The sequence below is a fragment of the Mesoplodon bidens genome (genome assembly GCF_964165515.1).
Source record: "Mesoplodon bidens genome assembly, chromosome: 10".
Classification (NCBI taxonomy): domain Eukaryota; kingdom Metazoa; phylum Chordata; class Mammalia; order Artiodactyla; family Ziphiidae; genus Mesoplodon; species Mesoplodon bidens.
This window is the reverse complement of record NC_138172.1, coordinates 77585230-77609277: the sequence shown is the minus strand read 5'-3', so window position 1 is coordinate 77609277 and position 24048 is coordinate 77585230. Positions and strand designations below refer to the sequence as shown.

The following is a 24048-nucleotide window of genomic DNA, read 5'->3' as shown; positions in this document are numbered from 1 at the left end:
CTGTGTGTTTATTTCATTCCAAGACAGATCTTCAAGGAAAAAAATCTATGGGGTCTATGAACCAGAGTCTCAGATCTAAAAGGAAGAGAAACTCTTTTCTTCCCCAACAGTACACGTGTCTACAGCAGAACAAGGAAGTGTGATTGACTTAGCCTGAGTCATGTGCCTACCCCATAGAAGCCATCTTAACAGTGAGGACTACGTTTTCTGTGAGCAACACAGATTCAAAATAATGGCCACTTAAAATTCAAGTGTATTTCTCTAGCCAAAAAAGCATGTAGGTAAGCAGTCCAAGACTGGTATGGCAGGCTCGGATCCACGTAGTTCTCAGGGATTCAGTACTTCCTGTCTTTTTTTCTGCCCTTCCCAGGGTACCACATAGCCCCACATGGCAGGATAAAGAATAGGGTGGGGGAAGCATGAGACATTTTCAGACTTTCAAATTACTCTGATTCAGCCCCACTACATAAGACCAAGGAATCCAAGTAACCGCATACAGAGAGGGCTTCCCAGTTTTTCACATTGCTTAGCTAAATCCCAAATCCCACACTGCCTAAGGATGTTGAAATGCTTATTTCTCTATCCACCTCCCCATGACAGATGCCTACTTATCCATCAACTCCTCAAAAGAATAAAGTATCTGCTAATCCTCCTGGTATGATGGAGAACTTCAGGCTCAGAGAAAAGCTAAATACACTGCTTGATCTAAGATGAGCCAGATTCCTAATCAATCATGCAATCAACAGGTGACCATACATCATACATACATTGATGACCATACATCATCAATGGAGATGAATCAAGATGGTGGGTATGGTGCTGGTGATGAGAAATATCAAAATGCTTTACCCTCAGCCTGATACCTCCTTGTCATTGTTTTAGCAGTTTTCATTTCTAATACTAGATCAAAATTCTAAGTTACCCTTGAAAGTTTGGCTTCTGCTTCCTTCAGAGAGAACTCAGGTGTACAGGAAATGTTGTCCTCTGTTTAGGATGGGGCTTCTCCTCTGAGCTGGACCAGATCTAAGCCAGGCATGGCCCAGAGCACATTTCCTTCTAATAAAAGAAAAACAATAGCAGCAACCACAGTGCCTGGAGCTCCCTTCTAAGGAGAGACACAGGGGTGGGGAGGGAACACCTTCTCCAAGCCCAGCCTTAAGGTCACTTGTGGATTTGCAGGGCTGTGAAGCATGTAGAGAAGCAAAGCTGGAGGTTATTTCCAATTTGGTTTTTGGAGATGAAGACTGGCTGGGTGGCCGGGTAGCTTCTCATCTACTCTGAAAATTAAACAGCACACTTTGCATATACTTTTAACTCCACCTTCTTATCCATAACCCATTTTATTACTCTGTAACCCTGTAGATGTTAAAGTGGGCTGGGAGGAGGTAGTCAACTATCACTTTCATTTGACAGATTAGGAAACAAAGACCAAGAGCATGTGTGATTTTATGATAATTGCAGAGCTGGTTAGATGGCCCATCCAAGCCTGCAGCCAGGGAGCCTGATGTCCAGACCTCTTTTCTATCCACTAAAGCAGCAGTTCTCAGCATCAGCATCACCTGGGAACCTGCTAGAAGTGCAAATTCTTAGACCCTACCCCAGATCTACTGAATCAGAAATTCTAGGGTGGTGCCTACCATCTGTGTTTTAACCAGCCTTCCAGGGGATACTGATGCACCTCAGGCTGGAGAGTCAGTGCTGGGACTGGAGGTTGCACGTGCTCCAAACTCTTCTCACACCTTTGCATTAAAGGGACTCTTCTTAACCCCTCGCGTTTGTTTCCAGAGTGGTCATGAAGTATGTACTTAGAAAGCTGGTAACCGAAAGCCTGGACCATTCAGGCTCCTTGAAATATTTTCTTTTAGTAAACTTCTAGAGCCAGCTCTCTGTGGGGCTTGTGCTGATTGGGGATGGAAACCTCAGCTTTCCTTCTTACTTGATCTCTCTTGGAACTTTCTTGCCTCGGGTAGTTTTGTCTCCCAGGAACCACGGAAAGAAAGTGTGTCTACAAATACTTCCTTTAAATTCTCTTCTACCTGATACTTCCAATTTGTTAATAATTTTATACACGAACAGTATATAAATATACTTTATTTTTTAATATTTTTTTTACTTATTAATTAATTAATTAATTTCTATTTTTGTCTCCATTGGGTCTTAGTTGAGGCACGCGGAATCTTCGTTGCAGTGTGCAGGTTTCTCTCTAGTTGTAGCGTGTGGGCTCCAGAGTGCGTGGGCTCTGTAGCTGTGGCGCGTGGGTTCAGCAGTTGCAGCCAGGCTTAGTTGCCCCGCAGCATGTGGGATCTTAGCTCCCTGACCAGGGATCGCACCTGCATCCCCCGCATTGGAAGGCGGATTCTTTACCACTGGACATGGACTTTAAAATTTAAAAAGATCTGATAAAGAGCTTTTGGATGATTCTCCGCCTCCATACACACACACATACACACACACACACGCACACAAATTCACATGCAATTCTGGACCATTTGAAGGTTCTGACGAAATAGTTATTGAATTTATTAAAGACTTTCCCTTAGAATCAGAGGAGGAAAGCAAATGCTGCTGCTAGGAGGAAGCTTTATTTGAAATTCTTTAACACAGAAGACCCTAAAAGAATAATAAACCTATTGTGTCTGATGGAAAACAGGTATTTGAGTGTTTGCTTCTAGTACAAAAAACATATGCGTTTCATTGTATACATCTTACTTGCAGTAGAAAGGAGAGAGTTTCTATATCTTAGTTATTCATTCAATTACTGGCTCACTTATTCATTTTTACCGAGTGACCATGCATGCCAGGCCAGGCAGACTCCCAGGCACTGGGCTAACACAATAAAGGTGGGTCTGCCCGCGTAGAGCTTATGGTCTATGGGAAAGACAGTCTATTAAACAAGGGATTTACAACTAAGGGATAAAAGCGTCATCACAGGACACACTAGATACATTTGGAGCACAGAGCAGGGTAACAGAACCATGTGAGGGTGGGGACAGGAAAGCCAGAAGGGTCACACAAGAGGCTGGAGGCAAAGCAAGGTCGATAGAAGCTGCCCCAAACTGCAATGAGCACTGGAAGGAAAGGGAGGGCCCAAGGGCAGGAGGTACTTCTGCAGTCTAGTTGATGTCAGCGGGCATCACTACCTGGCCTTTGGCGAAGGATGGAGATGATGGTGAAGGTCAAGAAAACCATGCTGGCTGTGCCTCCGATCATCAGGCCCAGGAGGCTGCCGTGCACCTGCATGGCCTGACATCGCTCCCCAGTGTAGAAGAAGGCGTGACCAGAGACGCACCTGGGGAGACAGGACACAGGGGCGTGTGGGAACCACCTGAGCCCCAAGGGCTTCCTGACAACAAGACCAACACAGCAACAATGGCAGAGGACACTCAGCAGTTACACGCACCTGGCCTCATTCAAAGTGCTTTATGGAAGTCAATTAATTTAATCCTGGAACAACCCTTTGAGGTGGTGGTTATTACCAGGCCATTCTCATCATCCTTATCTTTCAGAAAAGTTAGATAACTTGCTCAAGGCCACGCAGTTAGTAAGTGTCTCACTCTTGAAGTCTAATCTCTGAAGGTCTGTCTCCAGACCCTGTCCTCTTGGCTACCACATGCAAAGTTCAGGAGGAAGGTTTGAGACACTTAAAGAATGTGTTTCCTGACACACAGTAGTGATGGTTCAGCAAACTCCACCAACGGATGCTGAAATTAGTGGGTGAGGGTTTGAGGAAAGGCAAGATGTCTGCATGGTCTCTGAGGGTCTCTCCCAAGACATGTGTTAATTAAAGAGTGAGGAATGGTAACTTCTCAGGAGACAGGGCTGGCAGACACCCTCTTGTCCAGATGTCAAGGTTAACATCACCGGTAATAACACATATTGACATCTGGTACCCCTCACAGGACACACTGAGAAGGTCATATCATGCCTTGGTTCTTACCCAAAATGTACAACCTCAATATAATCATGAGAAGACATCAGATAAACTCAAATTGAGGAACAATTTGTAAAATAACTGATCAACGCTCTTCAAAAGTATCAAGGTAATGAAAGACAAGACCAAGGACCCGCTCAGGATTGAAGGAGCTAAGGAGACATGAAAACTAAATGGAACAAGGGGTCCTGAACTGGATCCTGGAACAGAAAAAGTGTATTGGTGGAAAAACTGGGGAAATCTGGATAAGGTGTGTCGTTTAGTTAATACTGTTTTTAATAGTATTTACCTTTGTTAATGCTCATTTCTTGCCTTTGTTAATGTACGATGGTTATGTAAGATGTTGACTTTAGGGTATGGGGAACTCTGCTGCATTTTTGAAATGTATCTGTAAATCTAAAATTATTTCAAAATAAAAGTTTAAAAAAGAAAGAACAGGGACTTCCCTGGTGGCACAGTGGTTGAGAGTCTGCCTGCCGATGCAGGGGACACGCGTTCGTGCCCCGGTCTGGGAGGATCCCACATGCCGTGGAGCGGCGGGGCCCGTGAGCCATGGCCGCTGAGCCTGCGCGTCCGGAGCCTGTGCTCCGCAACGGGAGAGGCCACAACAGTGAGAGGCCCGCGTAACGCAAATAAAAAAAAAAAAAAAAAAAAAAAAGAAAGAAAGAGCAAAGCGGAGATCAAAAACAGCTGAGAAGAAATGTAGGTGTTTTGAGCCAAGCAGACCGGCTCCCACATCTGCTACTATTTTATCAAATGAAACTGATGCTTCTGTCATCACATACACCCTTTTATGAAATATTTTATGCAAATAACAAACATTATAAAAAGAACTATTAAATATAGCAAACTGTGCAGACAGACAGACCTGGATTGCAAGTCTAAGCTCCAGAATTTACCATCTGGGTAATTTCAGACAAATTACTTACTTCTGTAAGCTTCAAATTTCTTATGCCCTAAATGGGGATAAGAAGGGCCTTTATGTCACAGGGTGGCTGTGAGGAATAATTTAGATCATGAGTGCAAACTGCTCGGGGGAGCACATGACACATAGCAAGCAGCCCCCAAATATCAGATATTCTTCTTATTATTATTGAAAACATAAATATGATAATAGTACAATTGAACTAATGGACAATAGAAATAATAATTAATAACAATAATAACACTTGGAGTCAGGAAAGGTTTAAGCTTTGTCCTGAGTCCCTGTGGTGGAGCCTTGATGCTAAAAGCTCTGGGTCGGGACTTCCCTGGTGGTGCAGTGGATAAGACTCCGCGCTCCCATTGCAGTGGGCCCAGGTTTGGGCCCACATGCATGCCACTAGGAGTTCTTATGCCATAACTAAGGAGCCTACAAGCTTCAACTAAGGAGCCCACCTTCCACAACTAAGACCCGGTACAACCAAATAAATATATAAATGAATAAATATTAAAAAAAAAAAAAAGCTCTGGGTCATTTTTGAGCCCTGCAGTGGAGTTCAAAATTCCAACAACATTCAAGATGATGTTGACAATGTCCCAGAGGTAGCTAAGGGATACATGTGAAGAGACAGGGGCTTTGGGTCTCTTCTGCTCTGGCAGGACCCCTGCTCTGCCCTCTGATTCCAGGCACGGCTTTTTGGAGTCAAGGACCGACACGGTTGACCATCTGATGGCGTGGATGCCCTGACCTGAAAACTGTGCCTTTTAGCAGAGTAAGCAGACATAGGGCTCCCCTCTGCCGACCCACACCTGCCGCCCCAGGCCACAGAGCCTACCTGCAGCTCGCCATCCCCTTCACGTTCACACAGATGCCTTCGTTTTGACAAGGGTTCGGGTCACATGGGTCTCTGAAGTACTGTGGCCAGTTGTGGTCCTCCATGGGGCCCGTGTTGTCCACCGACCGCTTCTGTCGGCTGTGCTGCTCCTGGTCCAGGCTGCCCAGTAGGGCTTTCTCTAAGGAGGCCTTTCCCAAACCTTCTTCTGAAGCTGGCTGCTCCTGGCCTTGGAAAACGAGGCTTTGGGGGATCAGCCTGCTGTCTTTAATGTGAACTTCAGTGTGGTTAAGGTGGGTGATATCTAGAGGAAAGAGACAAAGGGTGGTGAGGAAGATATATGATTAAATCTGACAACAATTCACTTCCACTCCTGGAGAAAGCTCCCTGGGCTGCCTCTACCCTTCTTGGTCTTCACCTTTAGTGACGTAGAAAAGTGGCTTTGAATCCAGCAGATTTTCATAATGCCAACTATTTTATAGATTGATTAGTTTTTATTGAAGTATAGTTGACTTAAAATATTATATTAGTTTTAAGGTGTATAAATAGTAATTTGACATTTTTATAGATTACACTTCATACAAAGTTATTATAAAATATTGACTATATTCACTGCGCTGTACATTACATCTTTGTAACTTATTTCATACATAGTAGTTTGTACCTCTTAATCCCCTGCCCCTATTTTGTCCCTACCCCTACCCCTACCCCTTTCCCCTCTGGTTTGTTCTCTGTATCCGTGAGTCTGTTTTGTTATATTTGTTCATTTGCTTTGTTTTTCAGATTCCACATGTAAGCAAAAACATACAATATTTGCCTTTATCTATCTGACTTATTTCATGACGCACAATGCCCCTCAGGTCCATCCATGTTGTTGCACATGGCAAGATTTCATTCTTTTTTTTGCTATGTTTATGTTTAAAGTAGTCCAATCACGATTTTATTTATTTAACTTGAGAAGAGAAGCATAAAGTGAGTATGGATAGACTGACTGAAACTAAATTGAAGTCAGCCAACTGTCACATTTGATAAGTTATACAAAAAGGTGACACTAAAGTTTTAGTTTCTCCCCAGGACAATTACAATCGAGATGGGAGTCCTTGAATAAAAGAGTACAATGTGGTTCTCTTAGAGCACATCTTTTTTTGTTTTTAACCTAGTCACCCCAAAAGATCCCCACCTTCCATGAGATGCTTTAAAATATCCATGTAAAGTCAATAGAACACCCAGAACATAGGGTTATTTATTCAGGAAAACCAGCAAAATACCTTCAAAGTCCACAAACATTATGAGGTCGTCATTTTTAAGGAAACTCTTCCTTTTCAGCATTTGGTGGGAGATGGTAGCACCCCAGCCCCAGTCGATGCTTCTAAAACAGGCACAGCTCTTGTCATAGGACCCCATGACAGACGGCCTGTCCCACATGACGGAGCCTTTTATTGCTGCAAAGTTACAGATTACAGAAAATCACATTATCACTTTATTTTTCACTTTCCATTTGTCTTTAAGGAGTACAGAGAGCTTTTTTTTCTTGAAGGATAGTTGATTTACAATGTGTTAATTTCTGCTGTACGGCAAAGTGATTCAGTTATATGAATAAATACATTTTGTTTACTATTCTTTTCCATTATGGTTTATCATAGGATATTGAATATAGTTCTCTGTGCTGTACAGTAGGACCTTGTTGTTTACCCATAAGAGCTTTGTTAATCAGAAAAAAATGTGTTGGAAAAAAATCAGGTTATTTACTCTTTCCAGGAGAATTATGCTGGAGAGGATGTGGAGAAAAGGGAAGCCTCTTGCACTGTTGGTGGGAATGTAAATTGATCCAGCCACTATGGAGAACAGTATGGAGGTTCCTTAAAAAACTAAAAACAGAATTACCATATGATCCAGCAATCCCACTGCTGGGCATATACCCTGAGAAAACCAGAATTCAAAAGGACGCATGCACCCCAATGTTAAGTGCAGCACTATTTACAATAGTCAGGTCATGGAAGCAATCTAAATGCCCATTGACAGATGAATGGATAAAGAAGATGTGGTACATATATACAGTGGAATATTACTCAGCCATAAAAAGGAACGAAATTGGGTCATTTGTTGAGACGTGGATGGATCTAGAGACTGTCATAAACAGTGAAGTAAGTCAGAAAGAGAAAAACAAGTATCGTATATTAACGCATGTATGTGGAACCTAGAAAAATGGTACAGATGAACCGGTTTGCAGGGCAGAAGTTGAGACACAGATGTAGAGAACAAACATATGGACACCAATGGGGGAAAACCACGGGGGTGGGGGTGGGGATGGTGGTGTGCTGAATTGGGCAATTGGGATTGACATGTATACACTGATGTGTATAAAATTGATGACTAATAAGAACTTGCAGTATAAAAAAACAAACAAACAAACCAAAAACACAACTAATACTAAACTCTCTTTGGGTTATTTGTATGGAAATATATTAATATAAATGTTTCAGACATTACATGAAATTTCTAAAAATCTTACATGTTCTGGTGTAATAAGTCATAATTCTAGTTATTACTTTCAAATGTATATCTCAGAAATAACTAAATTTCCTTGTCAATTGCATTATTATGAACTTTCATCAAATTTTAACCGTGGTCATTTTTAAGTCTTTTGTCATTTACAGACAGTTCTGGGTGTACTCTGATGCTTTTGCTAAAATGTTCCTATAAAAGGTTTTCATCTTCAAGGAATTCATGGAAAAGACTCTGACAAGTACAGGTTTCTGGTAACTGACTATACTGGTGAACTGAATGAATAAGCATTTTCAGAACTCTAATGGAAAACTGATGAATTCATAAAAGTGTTAACAAAAGATCAAGATAAAAAAAATTAATTACATGGGACTGAGTGAACTGATGAGGATGATTATAATTTTTGTGACTTTCTGTTTGAATAATAACCCCCCCAAAAAACCCCCCAAAAACCCTGAGAATTGGGAGGGGGGTGGAGCAGAGAACCACCCCTGTGAAGGGTCATTGTCCACTACTGAGTGACTTCTCAATGAAGGGGAAGAGAAAGTTAGAGCTTCTTCCTTTTAAGGCTTAAGTCTCTTCTTTTGAAAAAAAAATAGTTTGCCCATTCCTTTATTCATGCAAGTTTGTTTCATGGACCTACTGACAATGAGTAATATTTTAGGACTCAGTGCGTTAGTTTTGCACAGAGCCTCGCAAATTCTGAGTATTTGATAAATGATTACCTGGATCTGTCTTCTCGGACTGAGCTCAGTGAGGCAGGGACTGGCTGGTTTGCTTGTACCCTAAGGAACTGGCACAGAGCTTGGCACCTTGCAAGCCCTTACTTAGATGCTTGATGGATGAATTCAGGAAAGAGAAAGAGATAAGATGACACTGAAATTTTTCACTTACATAGAAAACAAACTTCTGGTTACCAAAGCGGAAAGGGGATGGGAGGGATAAATTAAGAGTTTGGGATCAGCAGATACAAACTACTGTATATAAAATAGATAAACAACAAAGTCCTACTGAATGGCACAAGAAACTGTATTCAATAGCCTGTAATAAACCATAATGGAAAAGAATATGAAAAAGAATATATATGTATATCTGAATCACTTTGCTGTACAGCAGAAATTAACACAACATTGTAAATCAACTACACTTCAATGAAAGAAAAAAGAAACAAGGACATTTTAACTTAATGCTCCAACATTGCTGTAGATGTGCCCAAGGAGGAAATGTGAGGAGAAAGTTAATCTCTCCTATACAGATGAGAACTGTGTCTATTGGCCCTTCCAGATGGAGGTGCAGGTCTTCTCACCACCTACCTGTATATGTCTGGGACTTGGAGGTAGTGAACACCATGCTGGAGGACATTCTCTTCCTGACATCGGGTTCCTGGTCAAGTATTGTCATTATCACCTGTCTGTTCTCCACTGGCCACTCCAGGACAGCATCATTCTCTCCACTACACAGATGAAAGGCAAGTCCCAAGTACTCAGAGCTCCTGGAGCTCGTTCTGCCATGAGGGTACAAGGTCAACCCCAAACCGTAGCCCTCTGAACTGTAGAATCTAGGGCTCTGAAGTTTGTCCCCTTTAACCGTGTTCTGCAGGACTTGAGAGAAATTCCGGACCGTCCAAACCCCTGCGGGGCATGGGGTTTCTGTCAAAGTGATGTCATCCAGGTAAATTCCCCCACTCGAGTTCTGGGGGTCACCCTTTGTGCCCTCGAAAAGGTAGCGAAACTTCTTTTCCTCTCTTAGTGTAACATGGGCAATTTTCCAATTTTGGTCAGAATCTCCTGAGGACAGAGAATAAAATTGGTGACAACTGTGACCAACATTTTTGGAGCACTTACTTGGAGCCTCATACTGTGGCAGGTGCTTTGCATGAACGATCTCATGTAATCTTCACAACAAACACAGGAGAGAACTGCTATAAACTTGTTAAGGAACTTTTCCAAAGTCACATATCTAGTATGGGAAAATAGCTAAAAAAGAAAAATAAAAAAAGACACACTCTGATTTATCATAAAAGTCTTAATCACAAATTTGTTTTCCATTATTATTCCATTCTGCAGGTTCTGAGCTTTCCCCTGGGTTTGTTGGTATAAATGCACCCCACCCCCTTAATGTTAGCACTGAATGCACAAGTATTGGGCTGAACCATATAAAACAGACCTTTGATAAGTCAAAAGTCAAACAATGGCAATTTCATATGTCCATATTTACAGTCCTTGGTAACACAGCAAATTCTCAACTCTTAAAGGGCACCTAGTTGTCATCCCTCTATTTGAAAAAGATGCTCTGTAAATTTCAGCCAGAAAAGTGAACCCCTCAAAACCATTATTTGTAGCATTTTCTACCCACAGAGTGACCGGGGTAGAGACAATTTGGGCTCCCGTCCTTCTGAGTAGGCTTTACTAAGGAAGTCTTCACCCTTCAAGAGCAGCAGCTTCTTCTAGAAGTACACAAAGAATGCTTCCTTTATCTCATTTTAATTGAGAAATTCTTTGTTGAATGGAAAACTGGAAAAATATGTCTCTCCTTTTCTGTTTATGAACGAACTACCACCACAATAAAAGAATGTAAGCGCTTAGCTTTTATAACCCTGGATCTTGATTTTCAGTCAGATTACTCTCACAACCAACTAACTACCTTAGCATTTTAAGGTTTTCATGATCTTCTTATAGAAATACGTAAAGTATCACTAAGGAATATATAAGTGACTTTAGTGAAGTTAATGTATACAAGTCACTTGCTTGCCACCAACTTCACAAGTAGGTTTCAAGTTACCTCAGTGTATTAAATAATGGCATCATTCAGTTTGCTGAAACAGATGCAGAAACACTTGTGGTCCACTATTTAACCACTTCTCTCCAGCAGCATCAATCCCTGCTTCCCTTTTCCCTTCCAATCTCCACCTTTGAATCACCAATTTTCTCTATTCTGGCTTTCTCCAAAGCTCTGGTGAGAACTAGATTTTTATATTCGGATTGGCCTTCTTTTCTCTTTCCCTGATTGGCCTCTTTCAATCGTATATTTCAGCCTCACCTGAGCCCGCAATTTCTGAATGGTTAAACATCCATTGAGTGGTTAAAACATGCCAGGCGTTATGCATTTCAAAGAGGCAGAAGAGAGGTGGAGGAAAGGAAGGAAGAGGAGACAGAGGAGGAGGAGGGGGAGGAATGATGAGGGGGAGGACGGCGAAAAGGGAGAGGGAGGGGAAGGAGGAGAAACAGCACAATCCCAAATATGAAGCCCAATCAGTCCTCGCAGGATGCCTTTAAGTACCTTGAAAGGTCTTCACCTTGACCAGCTTGCGAACGGTGCCCGTACTGTCATCCCTCCTGACCCACACGACGAGTCTGTCTGAAGGGCTTCCTGTCATTTTATAGAAAAACTGCAGGCATTGCTGCTTCCTCTTTGGGTAAAGAATCCGAGACTCCAACAGGGCTGCCTCCTCTGCTATCCCCAAGCTGGTACTGAAGTACATGGAGTAGCCGGCACCTACGGAGAGAGGAACTTAAATTCCCACCTCTGGCCACAAATACCCCAGGGTGCCCTCAGCCCAGGCAAAGTGAAACAGTGAGCAACAGCCATCCTCCAGGCAACAAAGGCTAGAACTCTTCTGGGGAAAATAAAAAGGTTGTTTGTCAGTAAATATTCTGTCTGTCTCCACAGACAGAAATGCTGGTCAAAGTCACAGCTCTCCACTGCCTCTTTTGATTGCCTTTGTTCCCAAGGTTGTGAAATGTATACCTCTGACTTAAGGAAATACAGGCTTTAAGCAAAGTTGATGGAATCTAATGTCTGTGAGACGAACTCCATTTTCTACATTAACTTTGTTGTTTAGAGATTCATTCCAAGGAAAAGAGCTGGCCTCCTAGCTGTATAAGAAACTGTGGGATTCAAAGTTTTAGGAATTGGATTTTAAATATTCACAATGAGAAGGGTTCAGTTTCACCCTTTTGTAGCCTAATAACTGGGTGTACTATCAGTGGTAAAGAATCACCTTTACTGTGTTCTAAGAAGGGGCATTCAAGGCATATTAGGGACCAACTGAGGATTTCTCCTGGATGTAAAGAAAGCCTTGGAAGAACACTAAGAAAGAGGGGATAAAGGGTCTACATTTATGCCAGAAGCTGGGTTTGCCCAACTCATGTATCTCAAAATTCTCTCCCCCAAAACAAGAGCAGGTGGCTAAACAAATACACCACTTGGAAAGCCAGCACACTTTTTCAAAGGCAAGGGCAATGAACAATTCTTGCATATAAAGAAGTCATCTAAACTTACTCCAATACTCAACCGCTTACCAAATGCTCCACTCAAAACATTTCATCAAGTAAAAATGAAGTGAGCATCTACAGTTCCAGGTACTTTGACAATATGAGTCCTTGCCTCATCCTGCCTCACATATGGGGCATGAGGAAGGATGTTTAAATAAGCTTTCTACAAAGCTGAAAAATACCATATGTCTTTAATATATCATCAGGATAAATTATATTTGCCGGTATGTTCTTCTCAATACTTTATCTTACTAGCCTTAGACTTTTGTGTCGTGAATTGCTGAGGGCTTCGGTTAAGGTAAACAAGAGCTCACAGGGCTAAGAAGCTCTCCTGGTTATCCTTGCTCAGGAATTCCACCAGTTGAGGTCAGAAGTATGAAGTGCAAGTCCAATAACTCAAGCTGAGGAGTCAGGAGACCTGAATTCTTGCCCTAGAGCTGCCACTAACTGGGTATTCATTCATCTCTCTGGGATTCAAGTGGGAAGTGGCTTCTATCCTTCGAGCTCTTTGAGTCTATGCATCTACCTGAATAAGGCAGTGCTCTCTAGCAGAGGAAACCCCGTCCCATTATGTGCCTCCTGTGGAAGAAGCATAATGGCTAGTCAAGTTAACCTGAGAAAGCATTTCTAGTTACCTCTCTGGGCTGTGGTCCTTTCCTTTCCTACTAAAATGCTAGAATATTCTTTCAGCAGATTCCTCTCACACGGAGATCACCTTTCTGTTTAGCTGGAACTTGCACATTAGCCTAGCAGCAAACCCACAGGAGAGATTAGATTAGAGGCTATGATGGAAATTTAAAGAGAGCTTCAGGCGTAGATCACCCTTTGGACACTGGAGATTATATGTTTAATAATCTGATGTGTAACAGAGACTTTCGCTCTTTGCCAAGGCGTGAGAAAGAGTGGCAATTGTTGACAACCTCTGACATTCTCCCTGGTGGCCTGGCATCTGGGTGATAAGCTGGGTCTCTTCTGTGAAGGAACTCTTACCAACTCTCCCACAGGCAGAGACTAAGGGACTTGATGATAGTTCAATCTTTAAAAGACTATTATAATCTATAACCCCACCTGCTTCCAAATAGGGTTGGTACAATTTCAATGACAAGCACATAATAAAAGGGTGTTAAGATAGGAATTGAAAAAAATAAATACAACCTCTGGAGAGAAAGGGATGATGGGGGAAATAAGTAGGGAGTAAGGCTGCTGGTCTGCCTGTGAAGATTCTATATGCATTATCTCTTTCCAAGCTCGCTGTGAAGGATCAATAGCTTGATGGTCAGAGAGGCTTACAAAAAGCCAAAAGACTTAAACAGCAGCAACAACAAAAACAATTTCCTGGAGTCACAATTAGCAAGTGGTGGAGCCAGATTTTAAACCCGGGTCTCTCCTGACTTTATGGCTTTTTCACTGCACAAACCATGTACAGGAACTATCTGAAGCTGTTATCCAATATGGCAGCTACCAAACATATATGGTGATTGAGCACTTGAACTCTGGCCAGTCCAAAGTGAGATTTGCTGTAAGGATAAAATATACACCAGATTTCAAATACCTACTGTAAAAAAGTGTGAAGTATCTCATTAATAGTTTTTATATTGATTGCACATTGAAATGTTAAGATTTTGGATATATTGGGTTAAGTATATTACTAAAGAGAATTTCCCTTGTTTCTTTTTTTTTTTTTTTTTGCGGTACGCGGGCCTCTCACTGTTGTGGCCTCTGCTTTGCGGAGCACAGGCTCCGGACACGCAGGCTCAGTAGCCATGGCTCACGGGCCCAGCCGCTCCATGGCATGTGGGATCTTCCCGGACTGGGGCACGAACCCATGTTCGCTGCATCGGCAGGTGGACTCTCAACCACTGCGCCACCAGGGAAGCCCTCTCTTGTTTCTTTTTTATGTGACTGTTAGAAATTTTTACATTACATATGTGGTGCACACTGTAGTTCCACCGGAGGACACTGCTGTTAGAGACATTGCCCTAATTTACAAAGTCATATATATAGATATTTGGCTGCACTGGGTCTGCGTTGATGCCCGCAGACTTTCTCTAGTTGTGGCGAGTGGGGATTATTCTTTGTTACAGTGTGCAGGCTTCTCATTGCAGTGGCCCCTCTTGTTGAAGAGCAAGGGCTCTATGCATGCGGACTTCAGTAGTTGTGGCTCGTGGGCTCTAAAGCGCAGGCTCAGTAGTTGTGGCACACGGGCTTAGTTGCTCCATGGCATGTGAAATTTCCCCAGACCAGGGATCGAACCCGTGTCCCCTGCATTGGCAGACTGATTCCTAACCACTGCACCACCAGGGAAGTCCCACAAAGTCATATATTTTTTAAAATTAAAAAAAAATTTTTATTGAAGTATAGTTGATTTACAGTGTCGTTGTTAGTTTTAGGTATACAGCACGAGATTCAGACAGGTAGATAGATAGATAGATAGATAGATAGATAGAGATATTCCTTTTCAGACTCTTTTCCCTTATAGGTTATTAAAAAATATTGAGTACAGTTTCCTGTGTTACACACACTCTTTATAAACTAGATAACCAACAAGTACAAAGTCATATCAACCATTATGTCTGTATCAGATTTGTCATCACTTAAATGAAACTTTCTTTTGCATGCCCAGAATGTGGATGCTTTTTATTGCGTTAATAATAAAGATATGTTGGGCTTCCCTGGTGGCGCAGGGGTTGAGAGTCCACCTGTCGATGCAGGGGACACGGGTTCGTGCCCCGGTCCGGGAAGATCCTACATGCCGCGGAGCGGCTGGGCCCGTGAGCCATGGCCGCTAAGCCTGCGTGTCTGGAGTCTGTGCTCCGCAACAGGAGAGGCCACAACAGTGAGAGGCCTGCGTACCAAAAAAAGAAAATAATAATAATAATAAAATGAAATAAATATATGAGAAATGGTTTTTGTCCTCATTCAGAGTTCCAGGTTTTATAACTAGCATTCCAGCTGAGGCCAAACATGCCGGCTGCCATTTCCCTTTGAACCTGGAGAACCTTCTTAATGTACTTCCCTGCTGCCTTCACTGACCTATGCATTTTCCCTCCAAGGTGTGATCCGCTTGTCCAGGTGGAATGCTGTCCTCATGGACCCAGTCAGCATCATCTCTGGTACTCTGAATCATCCCACAGATGTTTGCCTTCTCAAAATCACAGTGGTCCAAAAAGGTGTGAGTTGTGGCTGCAAATGATATTTTTGTCACCTGGTTAAAAATTTAAGGCCTCTCATGTCAAATACCTAATGACTTAGTCTACTAAGATGTCATTGTTTTAGCAAGATTATGAGCCTTTCGTTGTCTTGATTTTTCTCAATTGTAAGTCCTACCGTCATGCATTAGAGAGCAGAACCTGCCAACACAGATGCAGCCCTACACACTTCACAGAGTCAAACTATAAAAAGGCTTACCATCATGCTTTTCTGTAAATGCCAACCGTCGACTCCTTTAGATCAAGAATGAGGTACCTATTATGCTAGGCTTTGTTCTTAGTAGATCTTCTCTACATACATATTGAACAGGATTAAAGAATGTGTCTTTGAAGACCAGTGGGGCCATTTTAGAAAACATCCCATCTCTGAGCATTAGAGGACTCCAGGAACCACTAACCTGGACAAAGAATTTAAGATACAAAATACTTTCAAGCCTATAACTATCTTGGGCTTTACATAAGGAGGCACTCTTCAAAGGGAAGCTGAAGAAGTTGGACAATTCCAGCTCCTTACATTGGCCCAATATTTTCACTTTACAGAACACAAACACATAATTGATTTTCATGACCATCTTGTGAGGTAGGTGTTACAATTTTTTCTAAGGATAGGGAAACTAATGTCCTTAATGAAATGGACAAATTAACAAAATTAACAAATTAACACAAAGGAAAATGTACAGGAAACCCGTAAGGTCAGGGTGTTTACCCAGTCCTCAGACCCAGAGGTACTCACTGCAGTTGTACATTCGGTTCAGCCTCTCCAAATCAATAGCACTGAAATCCAGGCGCTGCCCAATGATGGAGTTAAACTCAGGGATCTTGGCTGTGATGGTGGGGACACTAGCATTCTTGTTAAATGAGAAAGGCTCGTAGTGCATCAAAGACTCATAATCATAGGGTGTGTTGAGGTCTGTGATGAAGTTGTCATCATAGGTGTTAAAGTTGTGCTGATAACCTGTCAGGGAGGGAATCCACAGGTCCTGATCAGTCTTGTCATTTCCCCATCCTACCCTCTTTGACTAGATACTCAAGCAGAGACCAAAATAAGGGAGGGGGGCAGAATAATTCATCTTTGATTTAAACATATATACATATTTAACATATTTTATAATTTGCACAATGCATATAAAATTAATATATATTAATTTTTACTAATAACATTGTAATGTACTAATATATTATATAATAGTACATACAATTATTTTAATGGATATTAAATAGAGAAAGCCTGTGTGCAGCAACAAAGACTCAACACGGCCAAAAATAAATAAATTTTTTAAAAAGTAAGAGGAAGCTGGTTTGAGTGGGAAAGAGTCATGAGCTGGGGCCACCTTTCCCCAGGTCAGGAGAACTGATTCTGAGAATCTTTCCCTAACTCCTTGTTCAGTAAAATTGTGTGGTAGCTTGAAACTGGCATAGTAATTAACTAAATGGGTAAATACTCCCAAAGAGAAAAAAAAATACATGTTATAATTAATAATAAATATATACATATTATTAAATATGTGCATAATATATACATATATTATAATGCAAATGTAATGTAAATATGCAATGCATGTTATTAAATGTATATTTAAATCAAAGATTCATTTTTATACATATAAATAAATAAATAAATGTGTGTGTGTATGTATGAGGATTTAAGAAAGAGAAGAGAAGATATCAAAGTGGAGACAGGTATTCCTCATGGTAGGAAAAGGAATTTTTGAACTCAGGAAAATATTCAGGGCTGATGCATCTTGCTAACAGCCAAGTACCTCATCCACCAAGAGCTGTACCTGGCCAGCTCTCCAACAATTTAGGAAAAAGAAATCTAAGGGCAGAAGGAAAGTTTAGCACCTTGAGAGAAAGTGGCATCCTGTCAATCAAGGCTCACACTCTCCTGTTCTAGAAATTGCCCCATGGTGAGAAAAACAAAATAGGAAGAAAACTGATTTTCCTTTCAAAATAGAAAATGAAAATATTTTAAATGAGATTAGCATAAGTAAGAGAATATGCCCTGCAATGTGAAATGCTGAAATGAGAAACCACCCAGATACTCTTTTAATCCAGCAGCCATCAGGAATTTACTGGTTCAGCTGCAATAATGGGAAGTTCACAGGTTTTTAATTCCCTTCTTAGGGAGTGATAGAAAAACTGAATGAGAATACTCATAACTCTCCCAGTCAAAACTTCCCACTTTCATCATCTCTTTCTCCCTTTCTAGCTTCCCATCCAACTGTTTTTAATAATTAGAAGAAAATGTGACCAACTTTCAAAGACATCAACTCAGGTACACTCAGGATTGGAGAAGTGTGGTACAGCCTGGCAGTGGTCCCCAGATGCTTTTGGAAAAGCCCATGAACCCCTTTGATCAAGCAGCTGCATAGCACAGGGAGATCAGCTCGGTGCTTTGTGACCACCTAGAGGGGTGGGATAGGGAGCGTGGGAGGGAGGGAGATGCAAGAGGGAAGAGATATGGGAACATAAGTGTATGTATAACTGATTCACTTTGTTATAAAGCAGAAATTAACACACCGTTGTAAAGCAATTATACTCCAATAAAGATGTAAAAAAAATCAGTCTCCTAAGATAAACATAATGAGCTAACAAAAATTTCCACTGTATTCTAATAAATGTATAGTCTCAAGTTTATATTCCAATATCCATAGAACTATTAAATAAAATTTTGAACATCAAAAAAAAACACTTATTTTAACTATAAAACGACAATACTGATGTTACATCCTCCGAACTCACAGGGGTTTTATGGGGACTAAATCCAAGAGGGATCAAAGCATTTTCAAAGGTGGGATAGAACTGCAAGAAATAAATAACCCCAACAGGGAAGGAGGAAACTCATTCCTTCCAGAGCACGTGGTCCAGGGATGGCCGTTAAGGGGGCAAAATTATAAAAAGCATCAAGGTGGTGTGAGGACTTGGGCGTGGGTCTGGGATCTCCTGGTAACTCTCAGTGGTATCTTAAGCAAGGCACTTTCAATTCACTGGCTGTTTTCCTTAACTTGCAATAAAATCATCAGGTTAGAATAGATCGTTTTATTCTTTATTACCCAACGATACTTATCAGAATGCTTTACCAAATAAATGTTTTTAATACATTTTAAAATTTAACTCAACACATTTTTGTCATGCCTACTATTTACTGGGATGTGTGCTAGGTGAGTGGTAGCCCCTGGCAGTGACTAGGACAGGCATGGTCCTTCAGGGAACTCACAGCCGAGAGCTTGAAGAGGAAGTGATCTTGTAAACCAGAGCTCATGGGCAAACCTTTTGTGTAAACGGTCAGATAGAAAATACTTTTGGCTTTGCAAGATGTATGGTCTCTGTCACAACTACTCAACTCTGCTGTTATAGCACAAAACCAGCCATAGGCAGTATGTAAACAAATGGGCATGGCTATGTTCCAATAAAACTTTATTTACAAAAGCAAACAGATATGGCCCACAGACTGTAATTTGTAGACCCCTGCTAGACCTCAGAAGTGTTTTGCTTAATAAAAGGAAACAGATCCAGAAAACACAATTCTGACTTTAGAAACAGAGATGGATTTGGGGAGAGAACTATATTGCCAATAGAGTATCTTCCTAGATTAAATAATAAGATTGCCATCAACTGAAGATGAGATGCAATAAAGTCATAAATTACCCTGAACAATAATACTGCCCTTGCTTATGATCTAAATTGGATTTGATGTCTCATTTGAGAAGAGTTCTCCAGTGATTGCAAGCAGTTTAGATATATGAAATTACACCTAATGAAAACACAGACAGGAGATGAGCAAAGATGGTGAGTCATTCATGCTCAACCCAAAGCTGAGCATGTCTGCAAATTATCCTTGTAAGTGTACAGGAGACCTCATATGAAAGTGAAAGGAGACCTCATATGGCCTAAAACTATCTTAGAAGCACCTAGCATTGTGTTCTCCAAGACTTAAAAATGTGAATGTTTTCTGCTTCCTCATGTCATTTTCAGCAGAGTTAAGTATATAAGAGAAAGTAAGAAATTCAGGCCTCTAGCAAATTCAGACGAAGTCTAATAGTGCCCGGAGCCTCCCAAGCAGAGATTCGGTCCTTTGATCTTCATTCTCCTGTCGCATCTACACAGACCCAGATATAAGGCAATTACCCCTGGGAGACAAATGTACTGTCTTTGATCTATTATTTCATACTTGGGTGAATACTGTCTAGAACTTCTCTAGATTGTACCGGGGGACAAAGAAGAATATTACTTGGCCTCTAGCTCAGTGGTTGAATGGTAGGATGAGTGGGAGTATATGTGTGGGTCCAATCCTGGTAACAGATTAGGCTTTTACAAACCACATAGTTTCCCCTCCTCCCACCACTACTCCACATTCATGAAATATCAGAATAGGAGGTGCCGGGAGGGACACAGATTTAGAAACCCCAGAGGTGATTTTGATGGGATTAGCCATCTGTACCCCCGCCTCCTGTGAGATCCATGGTTACAGCTTACTCCAAAATGAGCTAGTTCTGGCAGAAGTCTTTTGGAGACAGATATTTAATGTTAAAGTATGGCCAGTTCCTCCAAGTCCCTAAAATTATTAGAGATGCACTGCAATCTGTGAACTCATATGTTAAATTGGGATCTAAATGAAACATAATTACAAGGCAATGATTTGCTTCATGAAAACCATGTGTGGTCATAGTTAAGGCACTTCCAATACATTAAAGTTTCATTAAGCTATCACTGCCCAAAATAATGCTTTTCCACTTCCTGAACTAATTCCTAATCAAAAATGAGGTGTTGGGACTTCCCTGGTGGTCCTGTGGTTAAGATTTCACCTTCCAATGCAGGGGGTGCAGGTTTGATCCCTGGTCAGGGAGCTAAGACCCCACATGCCTCACGGCCAAAAAAAACCAAAACATAAAAGAGAGGCAATATTGTAACAAATTCAATAAAGACTTTAAAATCAAAAGAATCTTTTTTAAAAAACTAGGTGTTTTCAGAAACACAGCATGGAATTTTTTCCCTCACCCATTGGGAAACTGAGTTATAACATTTTCATCAGAATTGTTAGAATAACTGCATAATAATATGTGAAATAAAACTGTGTTATCCTTTACTGTGTTATCCTTTATGAGCTGGGGGCAGAAGGAAAGAGGTGCTTAGAAAGGAGAAAGAAAAGACTTGTACATTTTGATTAATCAGAAAAACTATTAGCTAGAATTAACACAATTGGGAGTGCAAATTCAGATAAAAGTTGGTTTTGTTATGTTTTTTGCTGTAGTTGTTGTTTTGTTTTTAAGCATCTATTGTTGATTTGGTAAAGCACCAAAAAAAAAATTCTGGAGCATGTCTTAGGATTATCATACAGTCAACTAGACCTCATGTAGTTTTCTAGAGCTACACAAGATTTCACATGCAGAAAAAGGACCCTGCCATCCTCAGAGACCTAATTCATTTTACTCACTGAGACAGGAGAATAGAATTTTAGATAGATTTTCAACAAAAACATTGAAACAAAGCAAGAGCTTTTGATTATCAGTTAACCCTACATTTAGTTAACCACCATTCACCTTTCCCTGAGACACTTACATGGGATCACTTGTGACCAGATGAGCACAGCCTACAGGAGAGGTCATATTTTGTGTTCCTTCTGGAGAAATTGAAGCTCCCATTCATACATAGGTTTGGCTTGGTCATCCCAGGGTTGGGCTGAGCAAGTGATAAAGATAATAGTACCTTGGGTTCATACACACCTGGAAGAATTTCATCCCACCAGATGGTCACATAATCATCCCGGTCCGTCCTTGACTGCTCATGGTAGAACCCCAGAGCATGCAGGATCTCATGTTCAATGATGGCCTTATAGTCGCATCCCTGGCCAATGGAAAGGTTCTGTCCTACGTGGTGGTCGCCAACCTCAGACCAGCACCTTTAAAGAGAAGAAAGAAATTTTCTTCTAGAGAATTCTTAAACAGCTGTAATTCATAGGATTCCAAAACACAAATTAGGTTAGGTTTGCAGAAATTTAGGTTTGATTTCCAAAAGGAACTATTAATAGCATTCTCATCAACATAGGGCACTGGTGAAAAAAGCAACATTCCCTGGAGAGAATATTATGCAGGCTTTAAAAGTGATAGGCCGGGCCTCCCTGGTGGCGCAGTGGTTGAGAGTCCGCCTGCCGATGCAGGGGATGCGGGTTCGTGCCCGGGTCCGGGAGGATCCCATATGCCGCAGAGCAGCTGGGCCCGTGAGCCATGGCCGCTGAGCCTGCGCATCCGGAGCCTGTGCTCCGCAACGGGAGAGGCCACAACAGTGAGAGGCCCACGTACCGCAAAAAAAAAAAAGAAAAAAACAAAAAAAAGTGATAGGCCATTATAAAAGTGGCCATTTTTTAAAGTGATAGGCCATTATAAAAGTATGCCTACATACTCAGAGGCAAATCAATCCTAATAATGCATCAGGTAAAAAGAAGTAAAAATTGGCATTTTTCTTCACCTTCACAAACCCATGGGGCATTCCAAAGGACAACACTATTGCTTTTATACCACAAAGCTGTCTCTGAGCAGTGGCTGTGGTTGATTTACATCTTCTTCTTTACATTTTCATGACTTTTCAAATTTCCTATAATCAGCAGGCATATATTTTATGATCATAAAAAAGAACCTCATTAAAAATGCAAGTTAATCAAGTTCATTTCTTGGAGTCTTACCCAATCTGCAGCATTATGACAACACACAGCAGGTGGCCTAACTTATGTCTGAAGAGCTCCAGGCAAGAAGGACCCATAAATTCCCTCAGAAAATGGTGGACTCAGGAACTTCTAGCAGATACTCTAAATTCCTCGTGTGCAGCCTCTTTCCCTCTTTTTCCCAATTATTTTTGTCTTTTCTCGTAAATCTGATTTTCCACCTCAACAAGGATCTATACCTTAACCAATGCTCAACAGAATAAGAGATCTGACAATAGTTTAAATGCTACCAGTGAATTGTGAGTTCTTTGGTGACAATCACATTAAATTACCTGCCACTGTTTTCCCAAGATTGCTAACATCATAACAGTTCAAAGGCTAATAGGCTTGATTTCTACTCAGAGATAAACCTTAGTTATTTTCTAACAACTTTATTAAGGTATACTTTACATACCATAAAATTCACCAATCTTAAGTGTACAATTCAATGATCTTTAGTTAATGTACTGAGTTGCTCAAACATCACCATTATCACATTGCCTGACGGTAGCATTTTATTACCAATTCAGAGCTTACTCTGCAAAATATCCACAATCCAGAGGAAGCATCTATTATTTATCTTTTTTTTAACATCCCTCCCCAAAAGAAAGGTGTAAGTTGCAAAATACCATAACTCTACCACTCTGTAAATCTTTGACCTTGTCCTTCTGAAAGAGCCCAGTTAACCTCCAGCTTCAGAGGACCAGGATCCTGAAGGGTTTGGGGCACTTTGGGCCAGCCCCTTTCCTGGACCCTCTTCCTCCCCTTTCCCCTCCCCTAACTTAAATGTAATAGAGACATCTCCCGACCACAGTCAATGAGTCCCTCAAGTTCGGGTTTTCCCTCTCTCTCCACCTCCCATTTGTCCTTCCCTCTCCTCTGCCTCTACAACCTTCTCCTTTCTTCATCTCTCTGACATTCAGCTTGGCTCTGCCTGATGCTTCACTTCACACTATGTTAGAGGTCCTGCTTCTGTGGTCACCATAGCATACTAGAACTATTTACTTGTTATTACTCCACCACCCCTACTTGCCAAGCTTACACCTTTTGAGGTCTAAGACTCTTCTCGAGAAGCTAAAACGTGCTAACTTCTTTCTTTACGTCTGTTATCCATCCATGATTAACAAAATCCCCACCTTCGAAACTAGATAACGAAATCCAGGCAACACCTAGAGGCCATGTTGGGAACTGCAGTGTGAAGAGATACCTCCAGCTGGGTCTTGAAGACACAGACCTACAGAGTCATGGCAGATGGTGGCTTTGCTTCCCAACTTCATCTAGCTCAGACTGGTTGACATAAACACCGCTGAAGACAAAGGTCTTCTTTCTTGATATACCATTTATTTCTTCTTAGAAATAAGTAACTCTGAAAAGCAAATCTACATCTAGAACTTTTCAAAGAGGTCCGTCCAGCCATCAGAGTACTATAATTTAAAACAGAGCCATCAAAAGGATGCATTTTATACTTTAATAAACCTGACTTAAAAAAAAAAGGACTATAATTTAAAGCATAACCTCAACTCAGGAAAAGAACTGAGATGAGTCTCCCTGGTTCCCCATGGTATCCAAACAATTCATTCTCTACAGAGCTCATTAAAAATGTGATGCCACTTTAAAAAATTCACAGTGAAAGATTTGATTTTGCTTTTAGTTTCTTTCCAATTTATTCTTTTAGCCT

At 41.2% G+C, this 24048-nt stretch overlaps 1 protein-coding gene across 1 annotated transcript in view; it reads right to left on the bottom strand.

Moving 5' to 3' along the window:
- Nucleotides 1-2315: 2315 nt before the first annotated feature.
- MEP1A (meprin A subunit alpha) overlaps nt 2316-24048 on the bottom strand; it is a gene marked incomplete at its 5' end in the record, with an annotated part of 31772 nt that continues 10039 nt past the window's right edge. The window contains 9 exons of the mRNA XM_081246198.1: nt 2316-2377; nt 3141-3289; nt 5689-5989; nt 6954-7127; nt 9504-9977; nt 11470-11685; nt 15498-15647; nt 16407-16628; nt 21397-21572. Of these exons, the coding sequence (XP_081102324.1) occupies nt 2361-2377; nt 3141-3289; nt 5689-5989; nt 6954-7127; nt 9504-9977; nt 11470-11685; nt 15498-15647; nt 16407-16628; nt 21397-21572 (1879 nt within the window). The 3' untranslated portion in view covers nt 2316-2360. The remainder of the gene's footprint in view (nt 2378-3140; nt 3290-5688; nt 5990-6953; nt 7128-9503; nt 9978-11469; nt 11686-15497; nt 15648-16406; nt 16629-21396; nt 21573-24048) is intronic.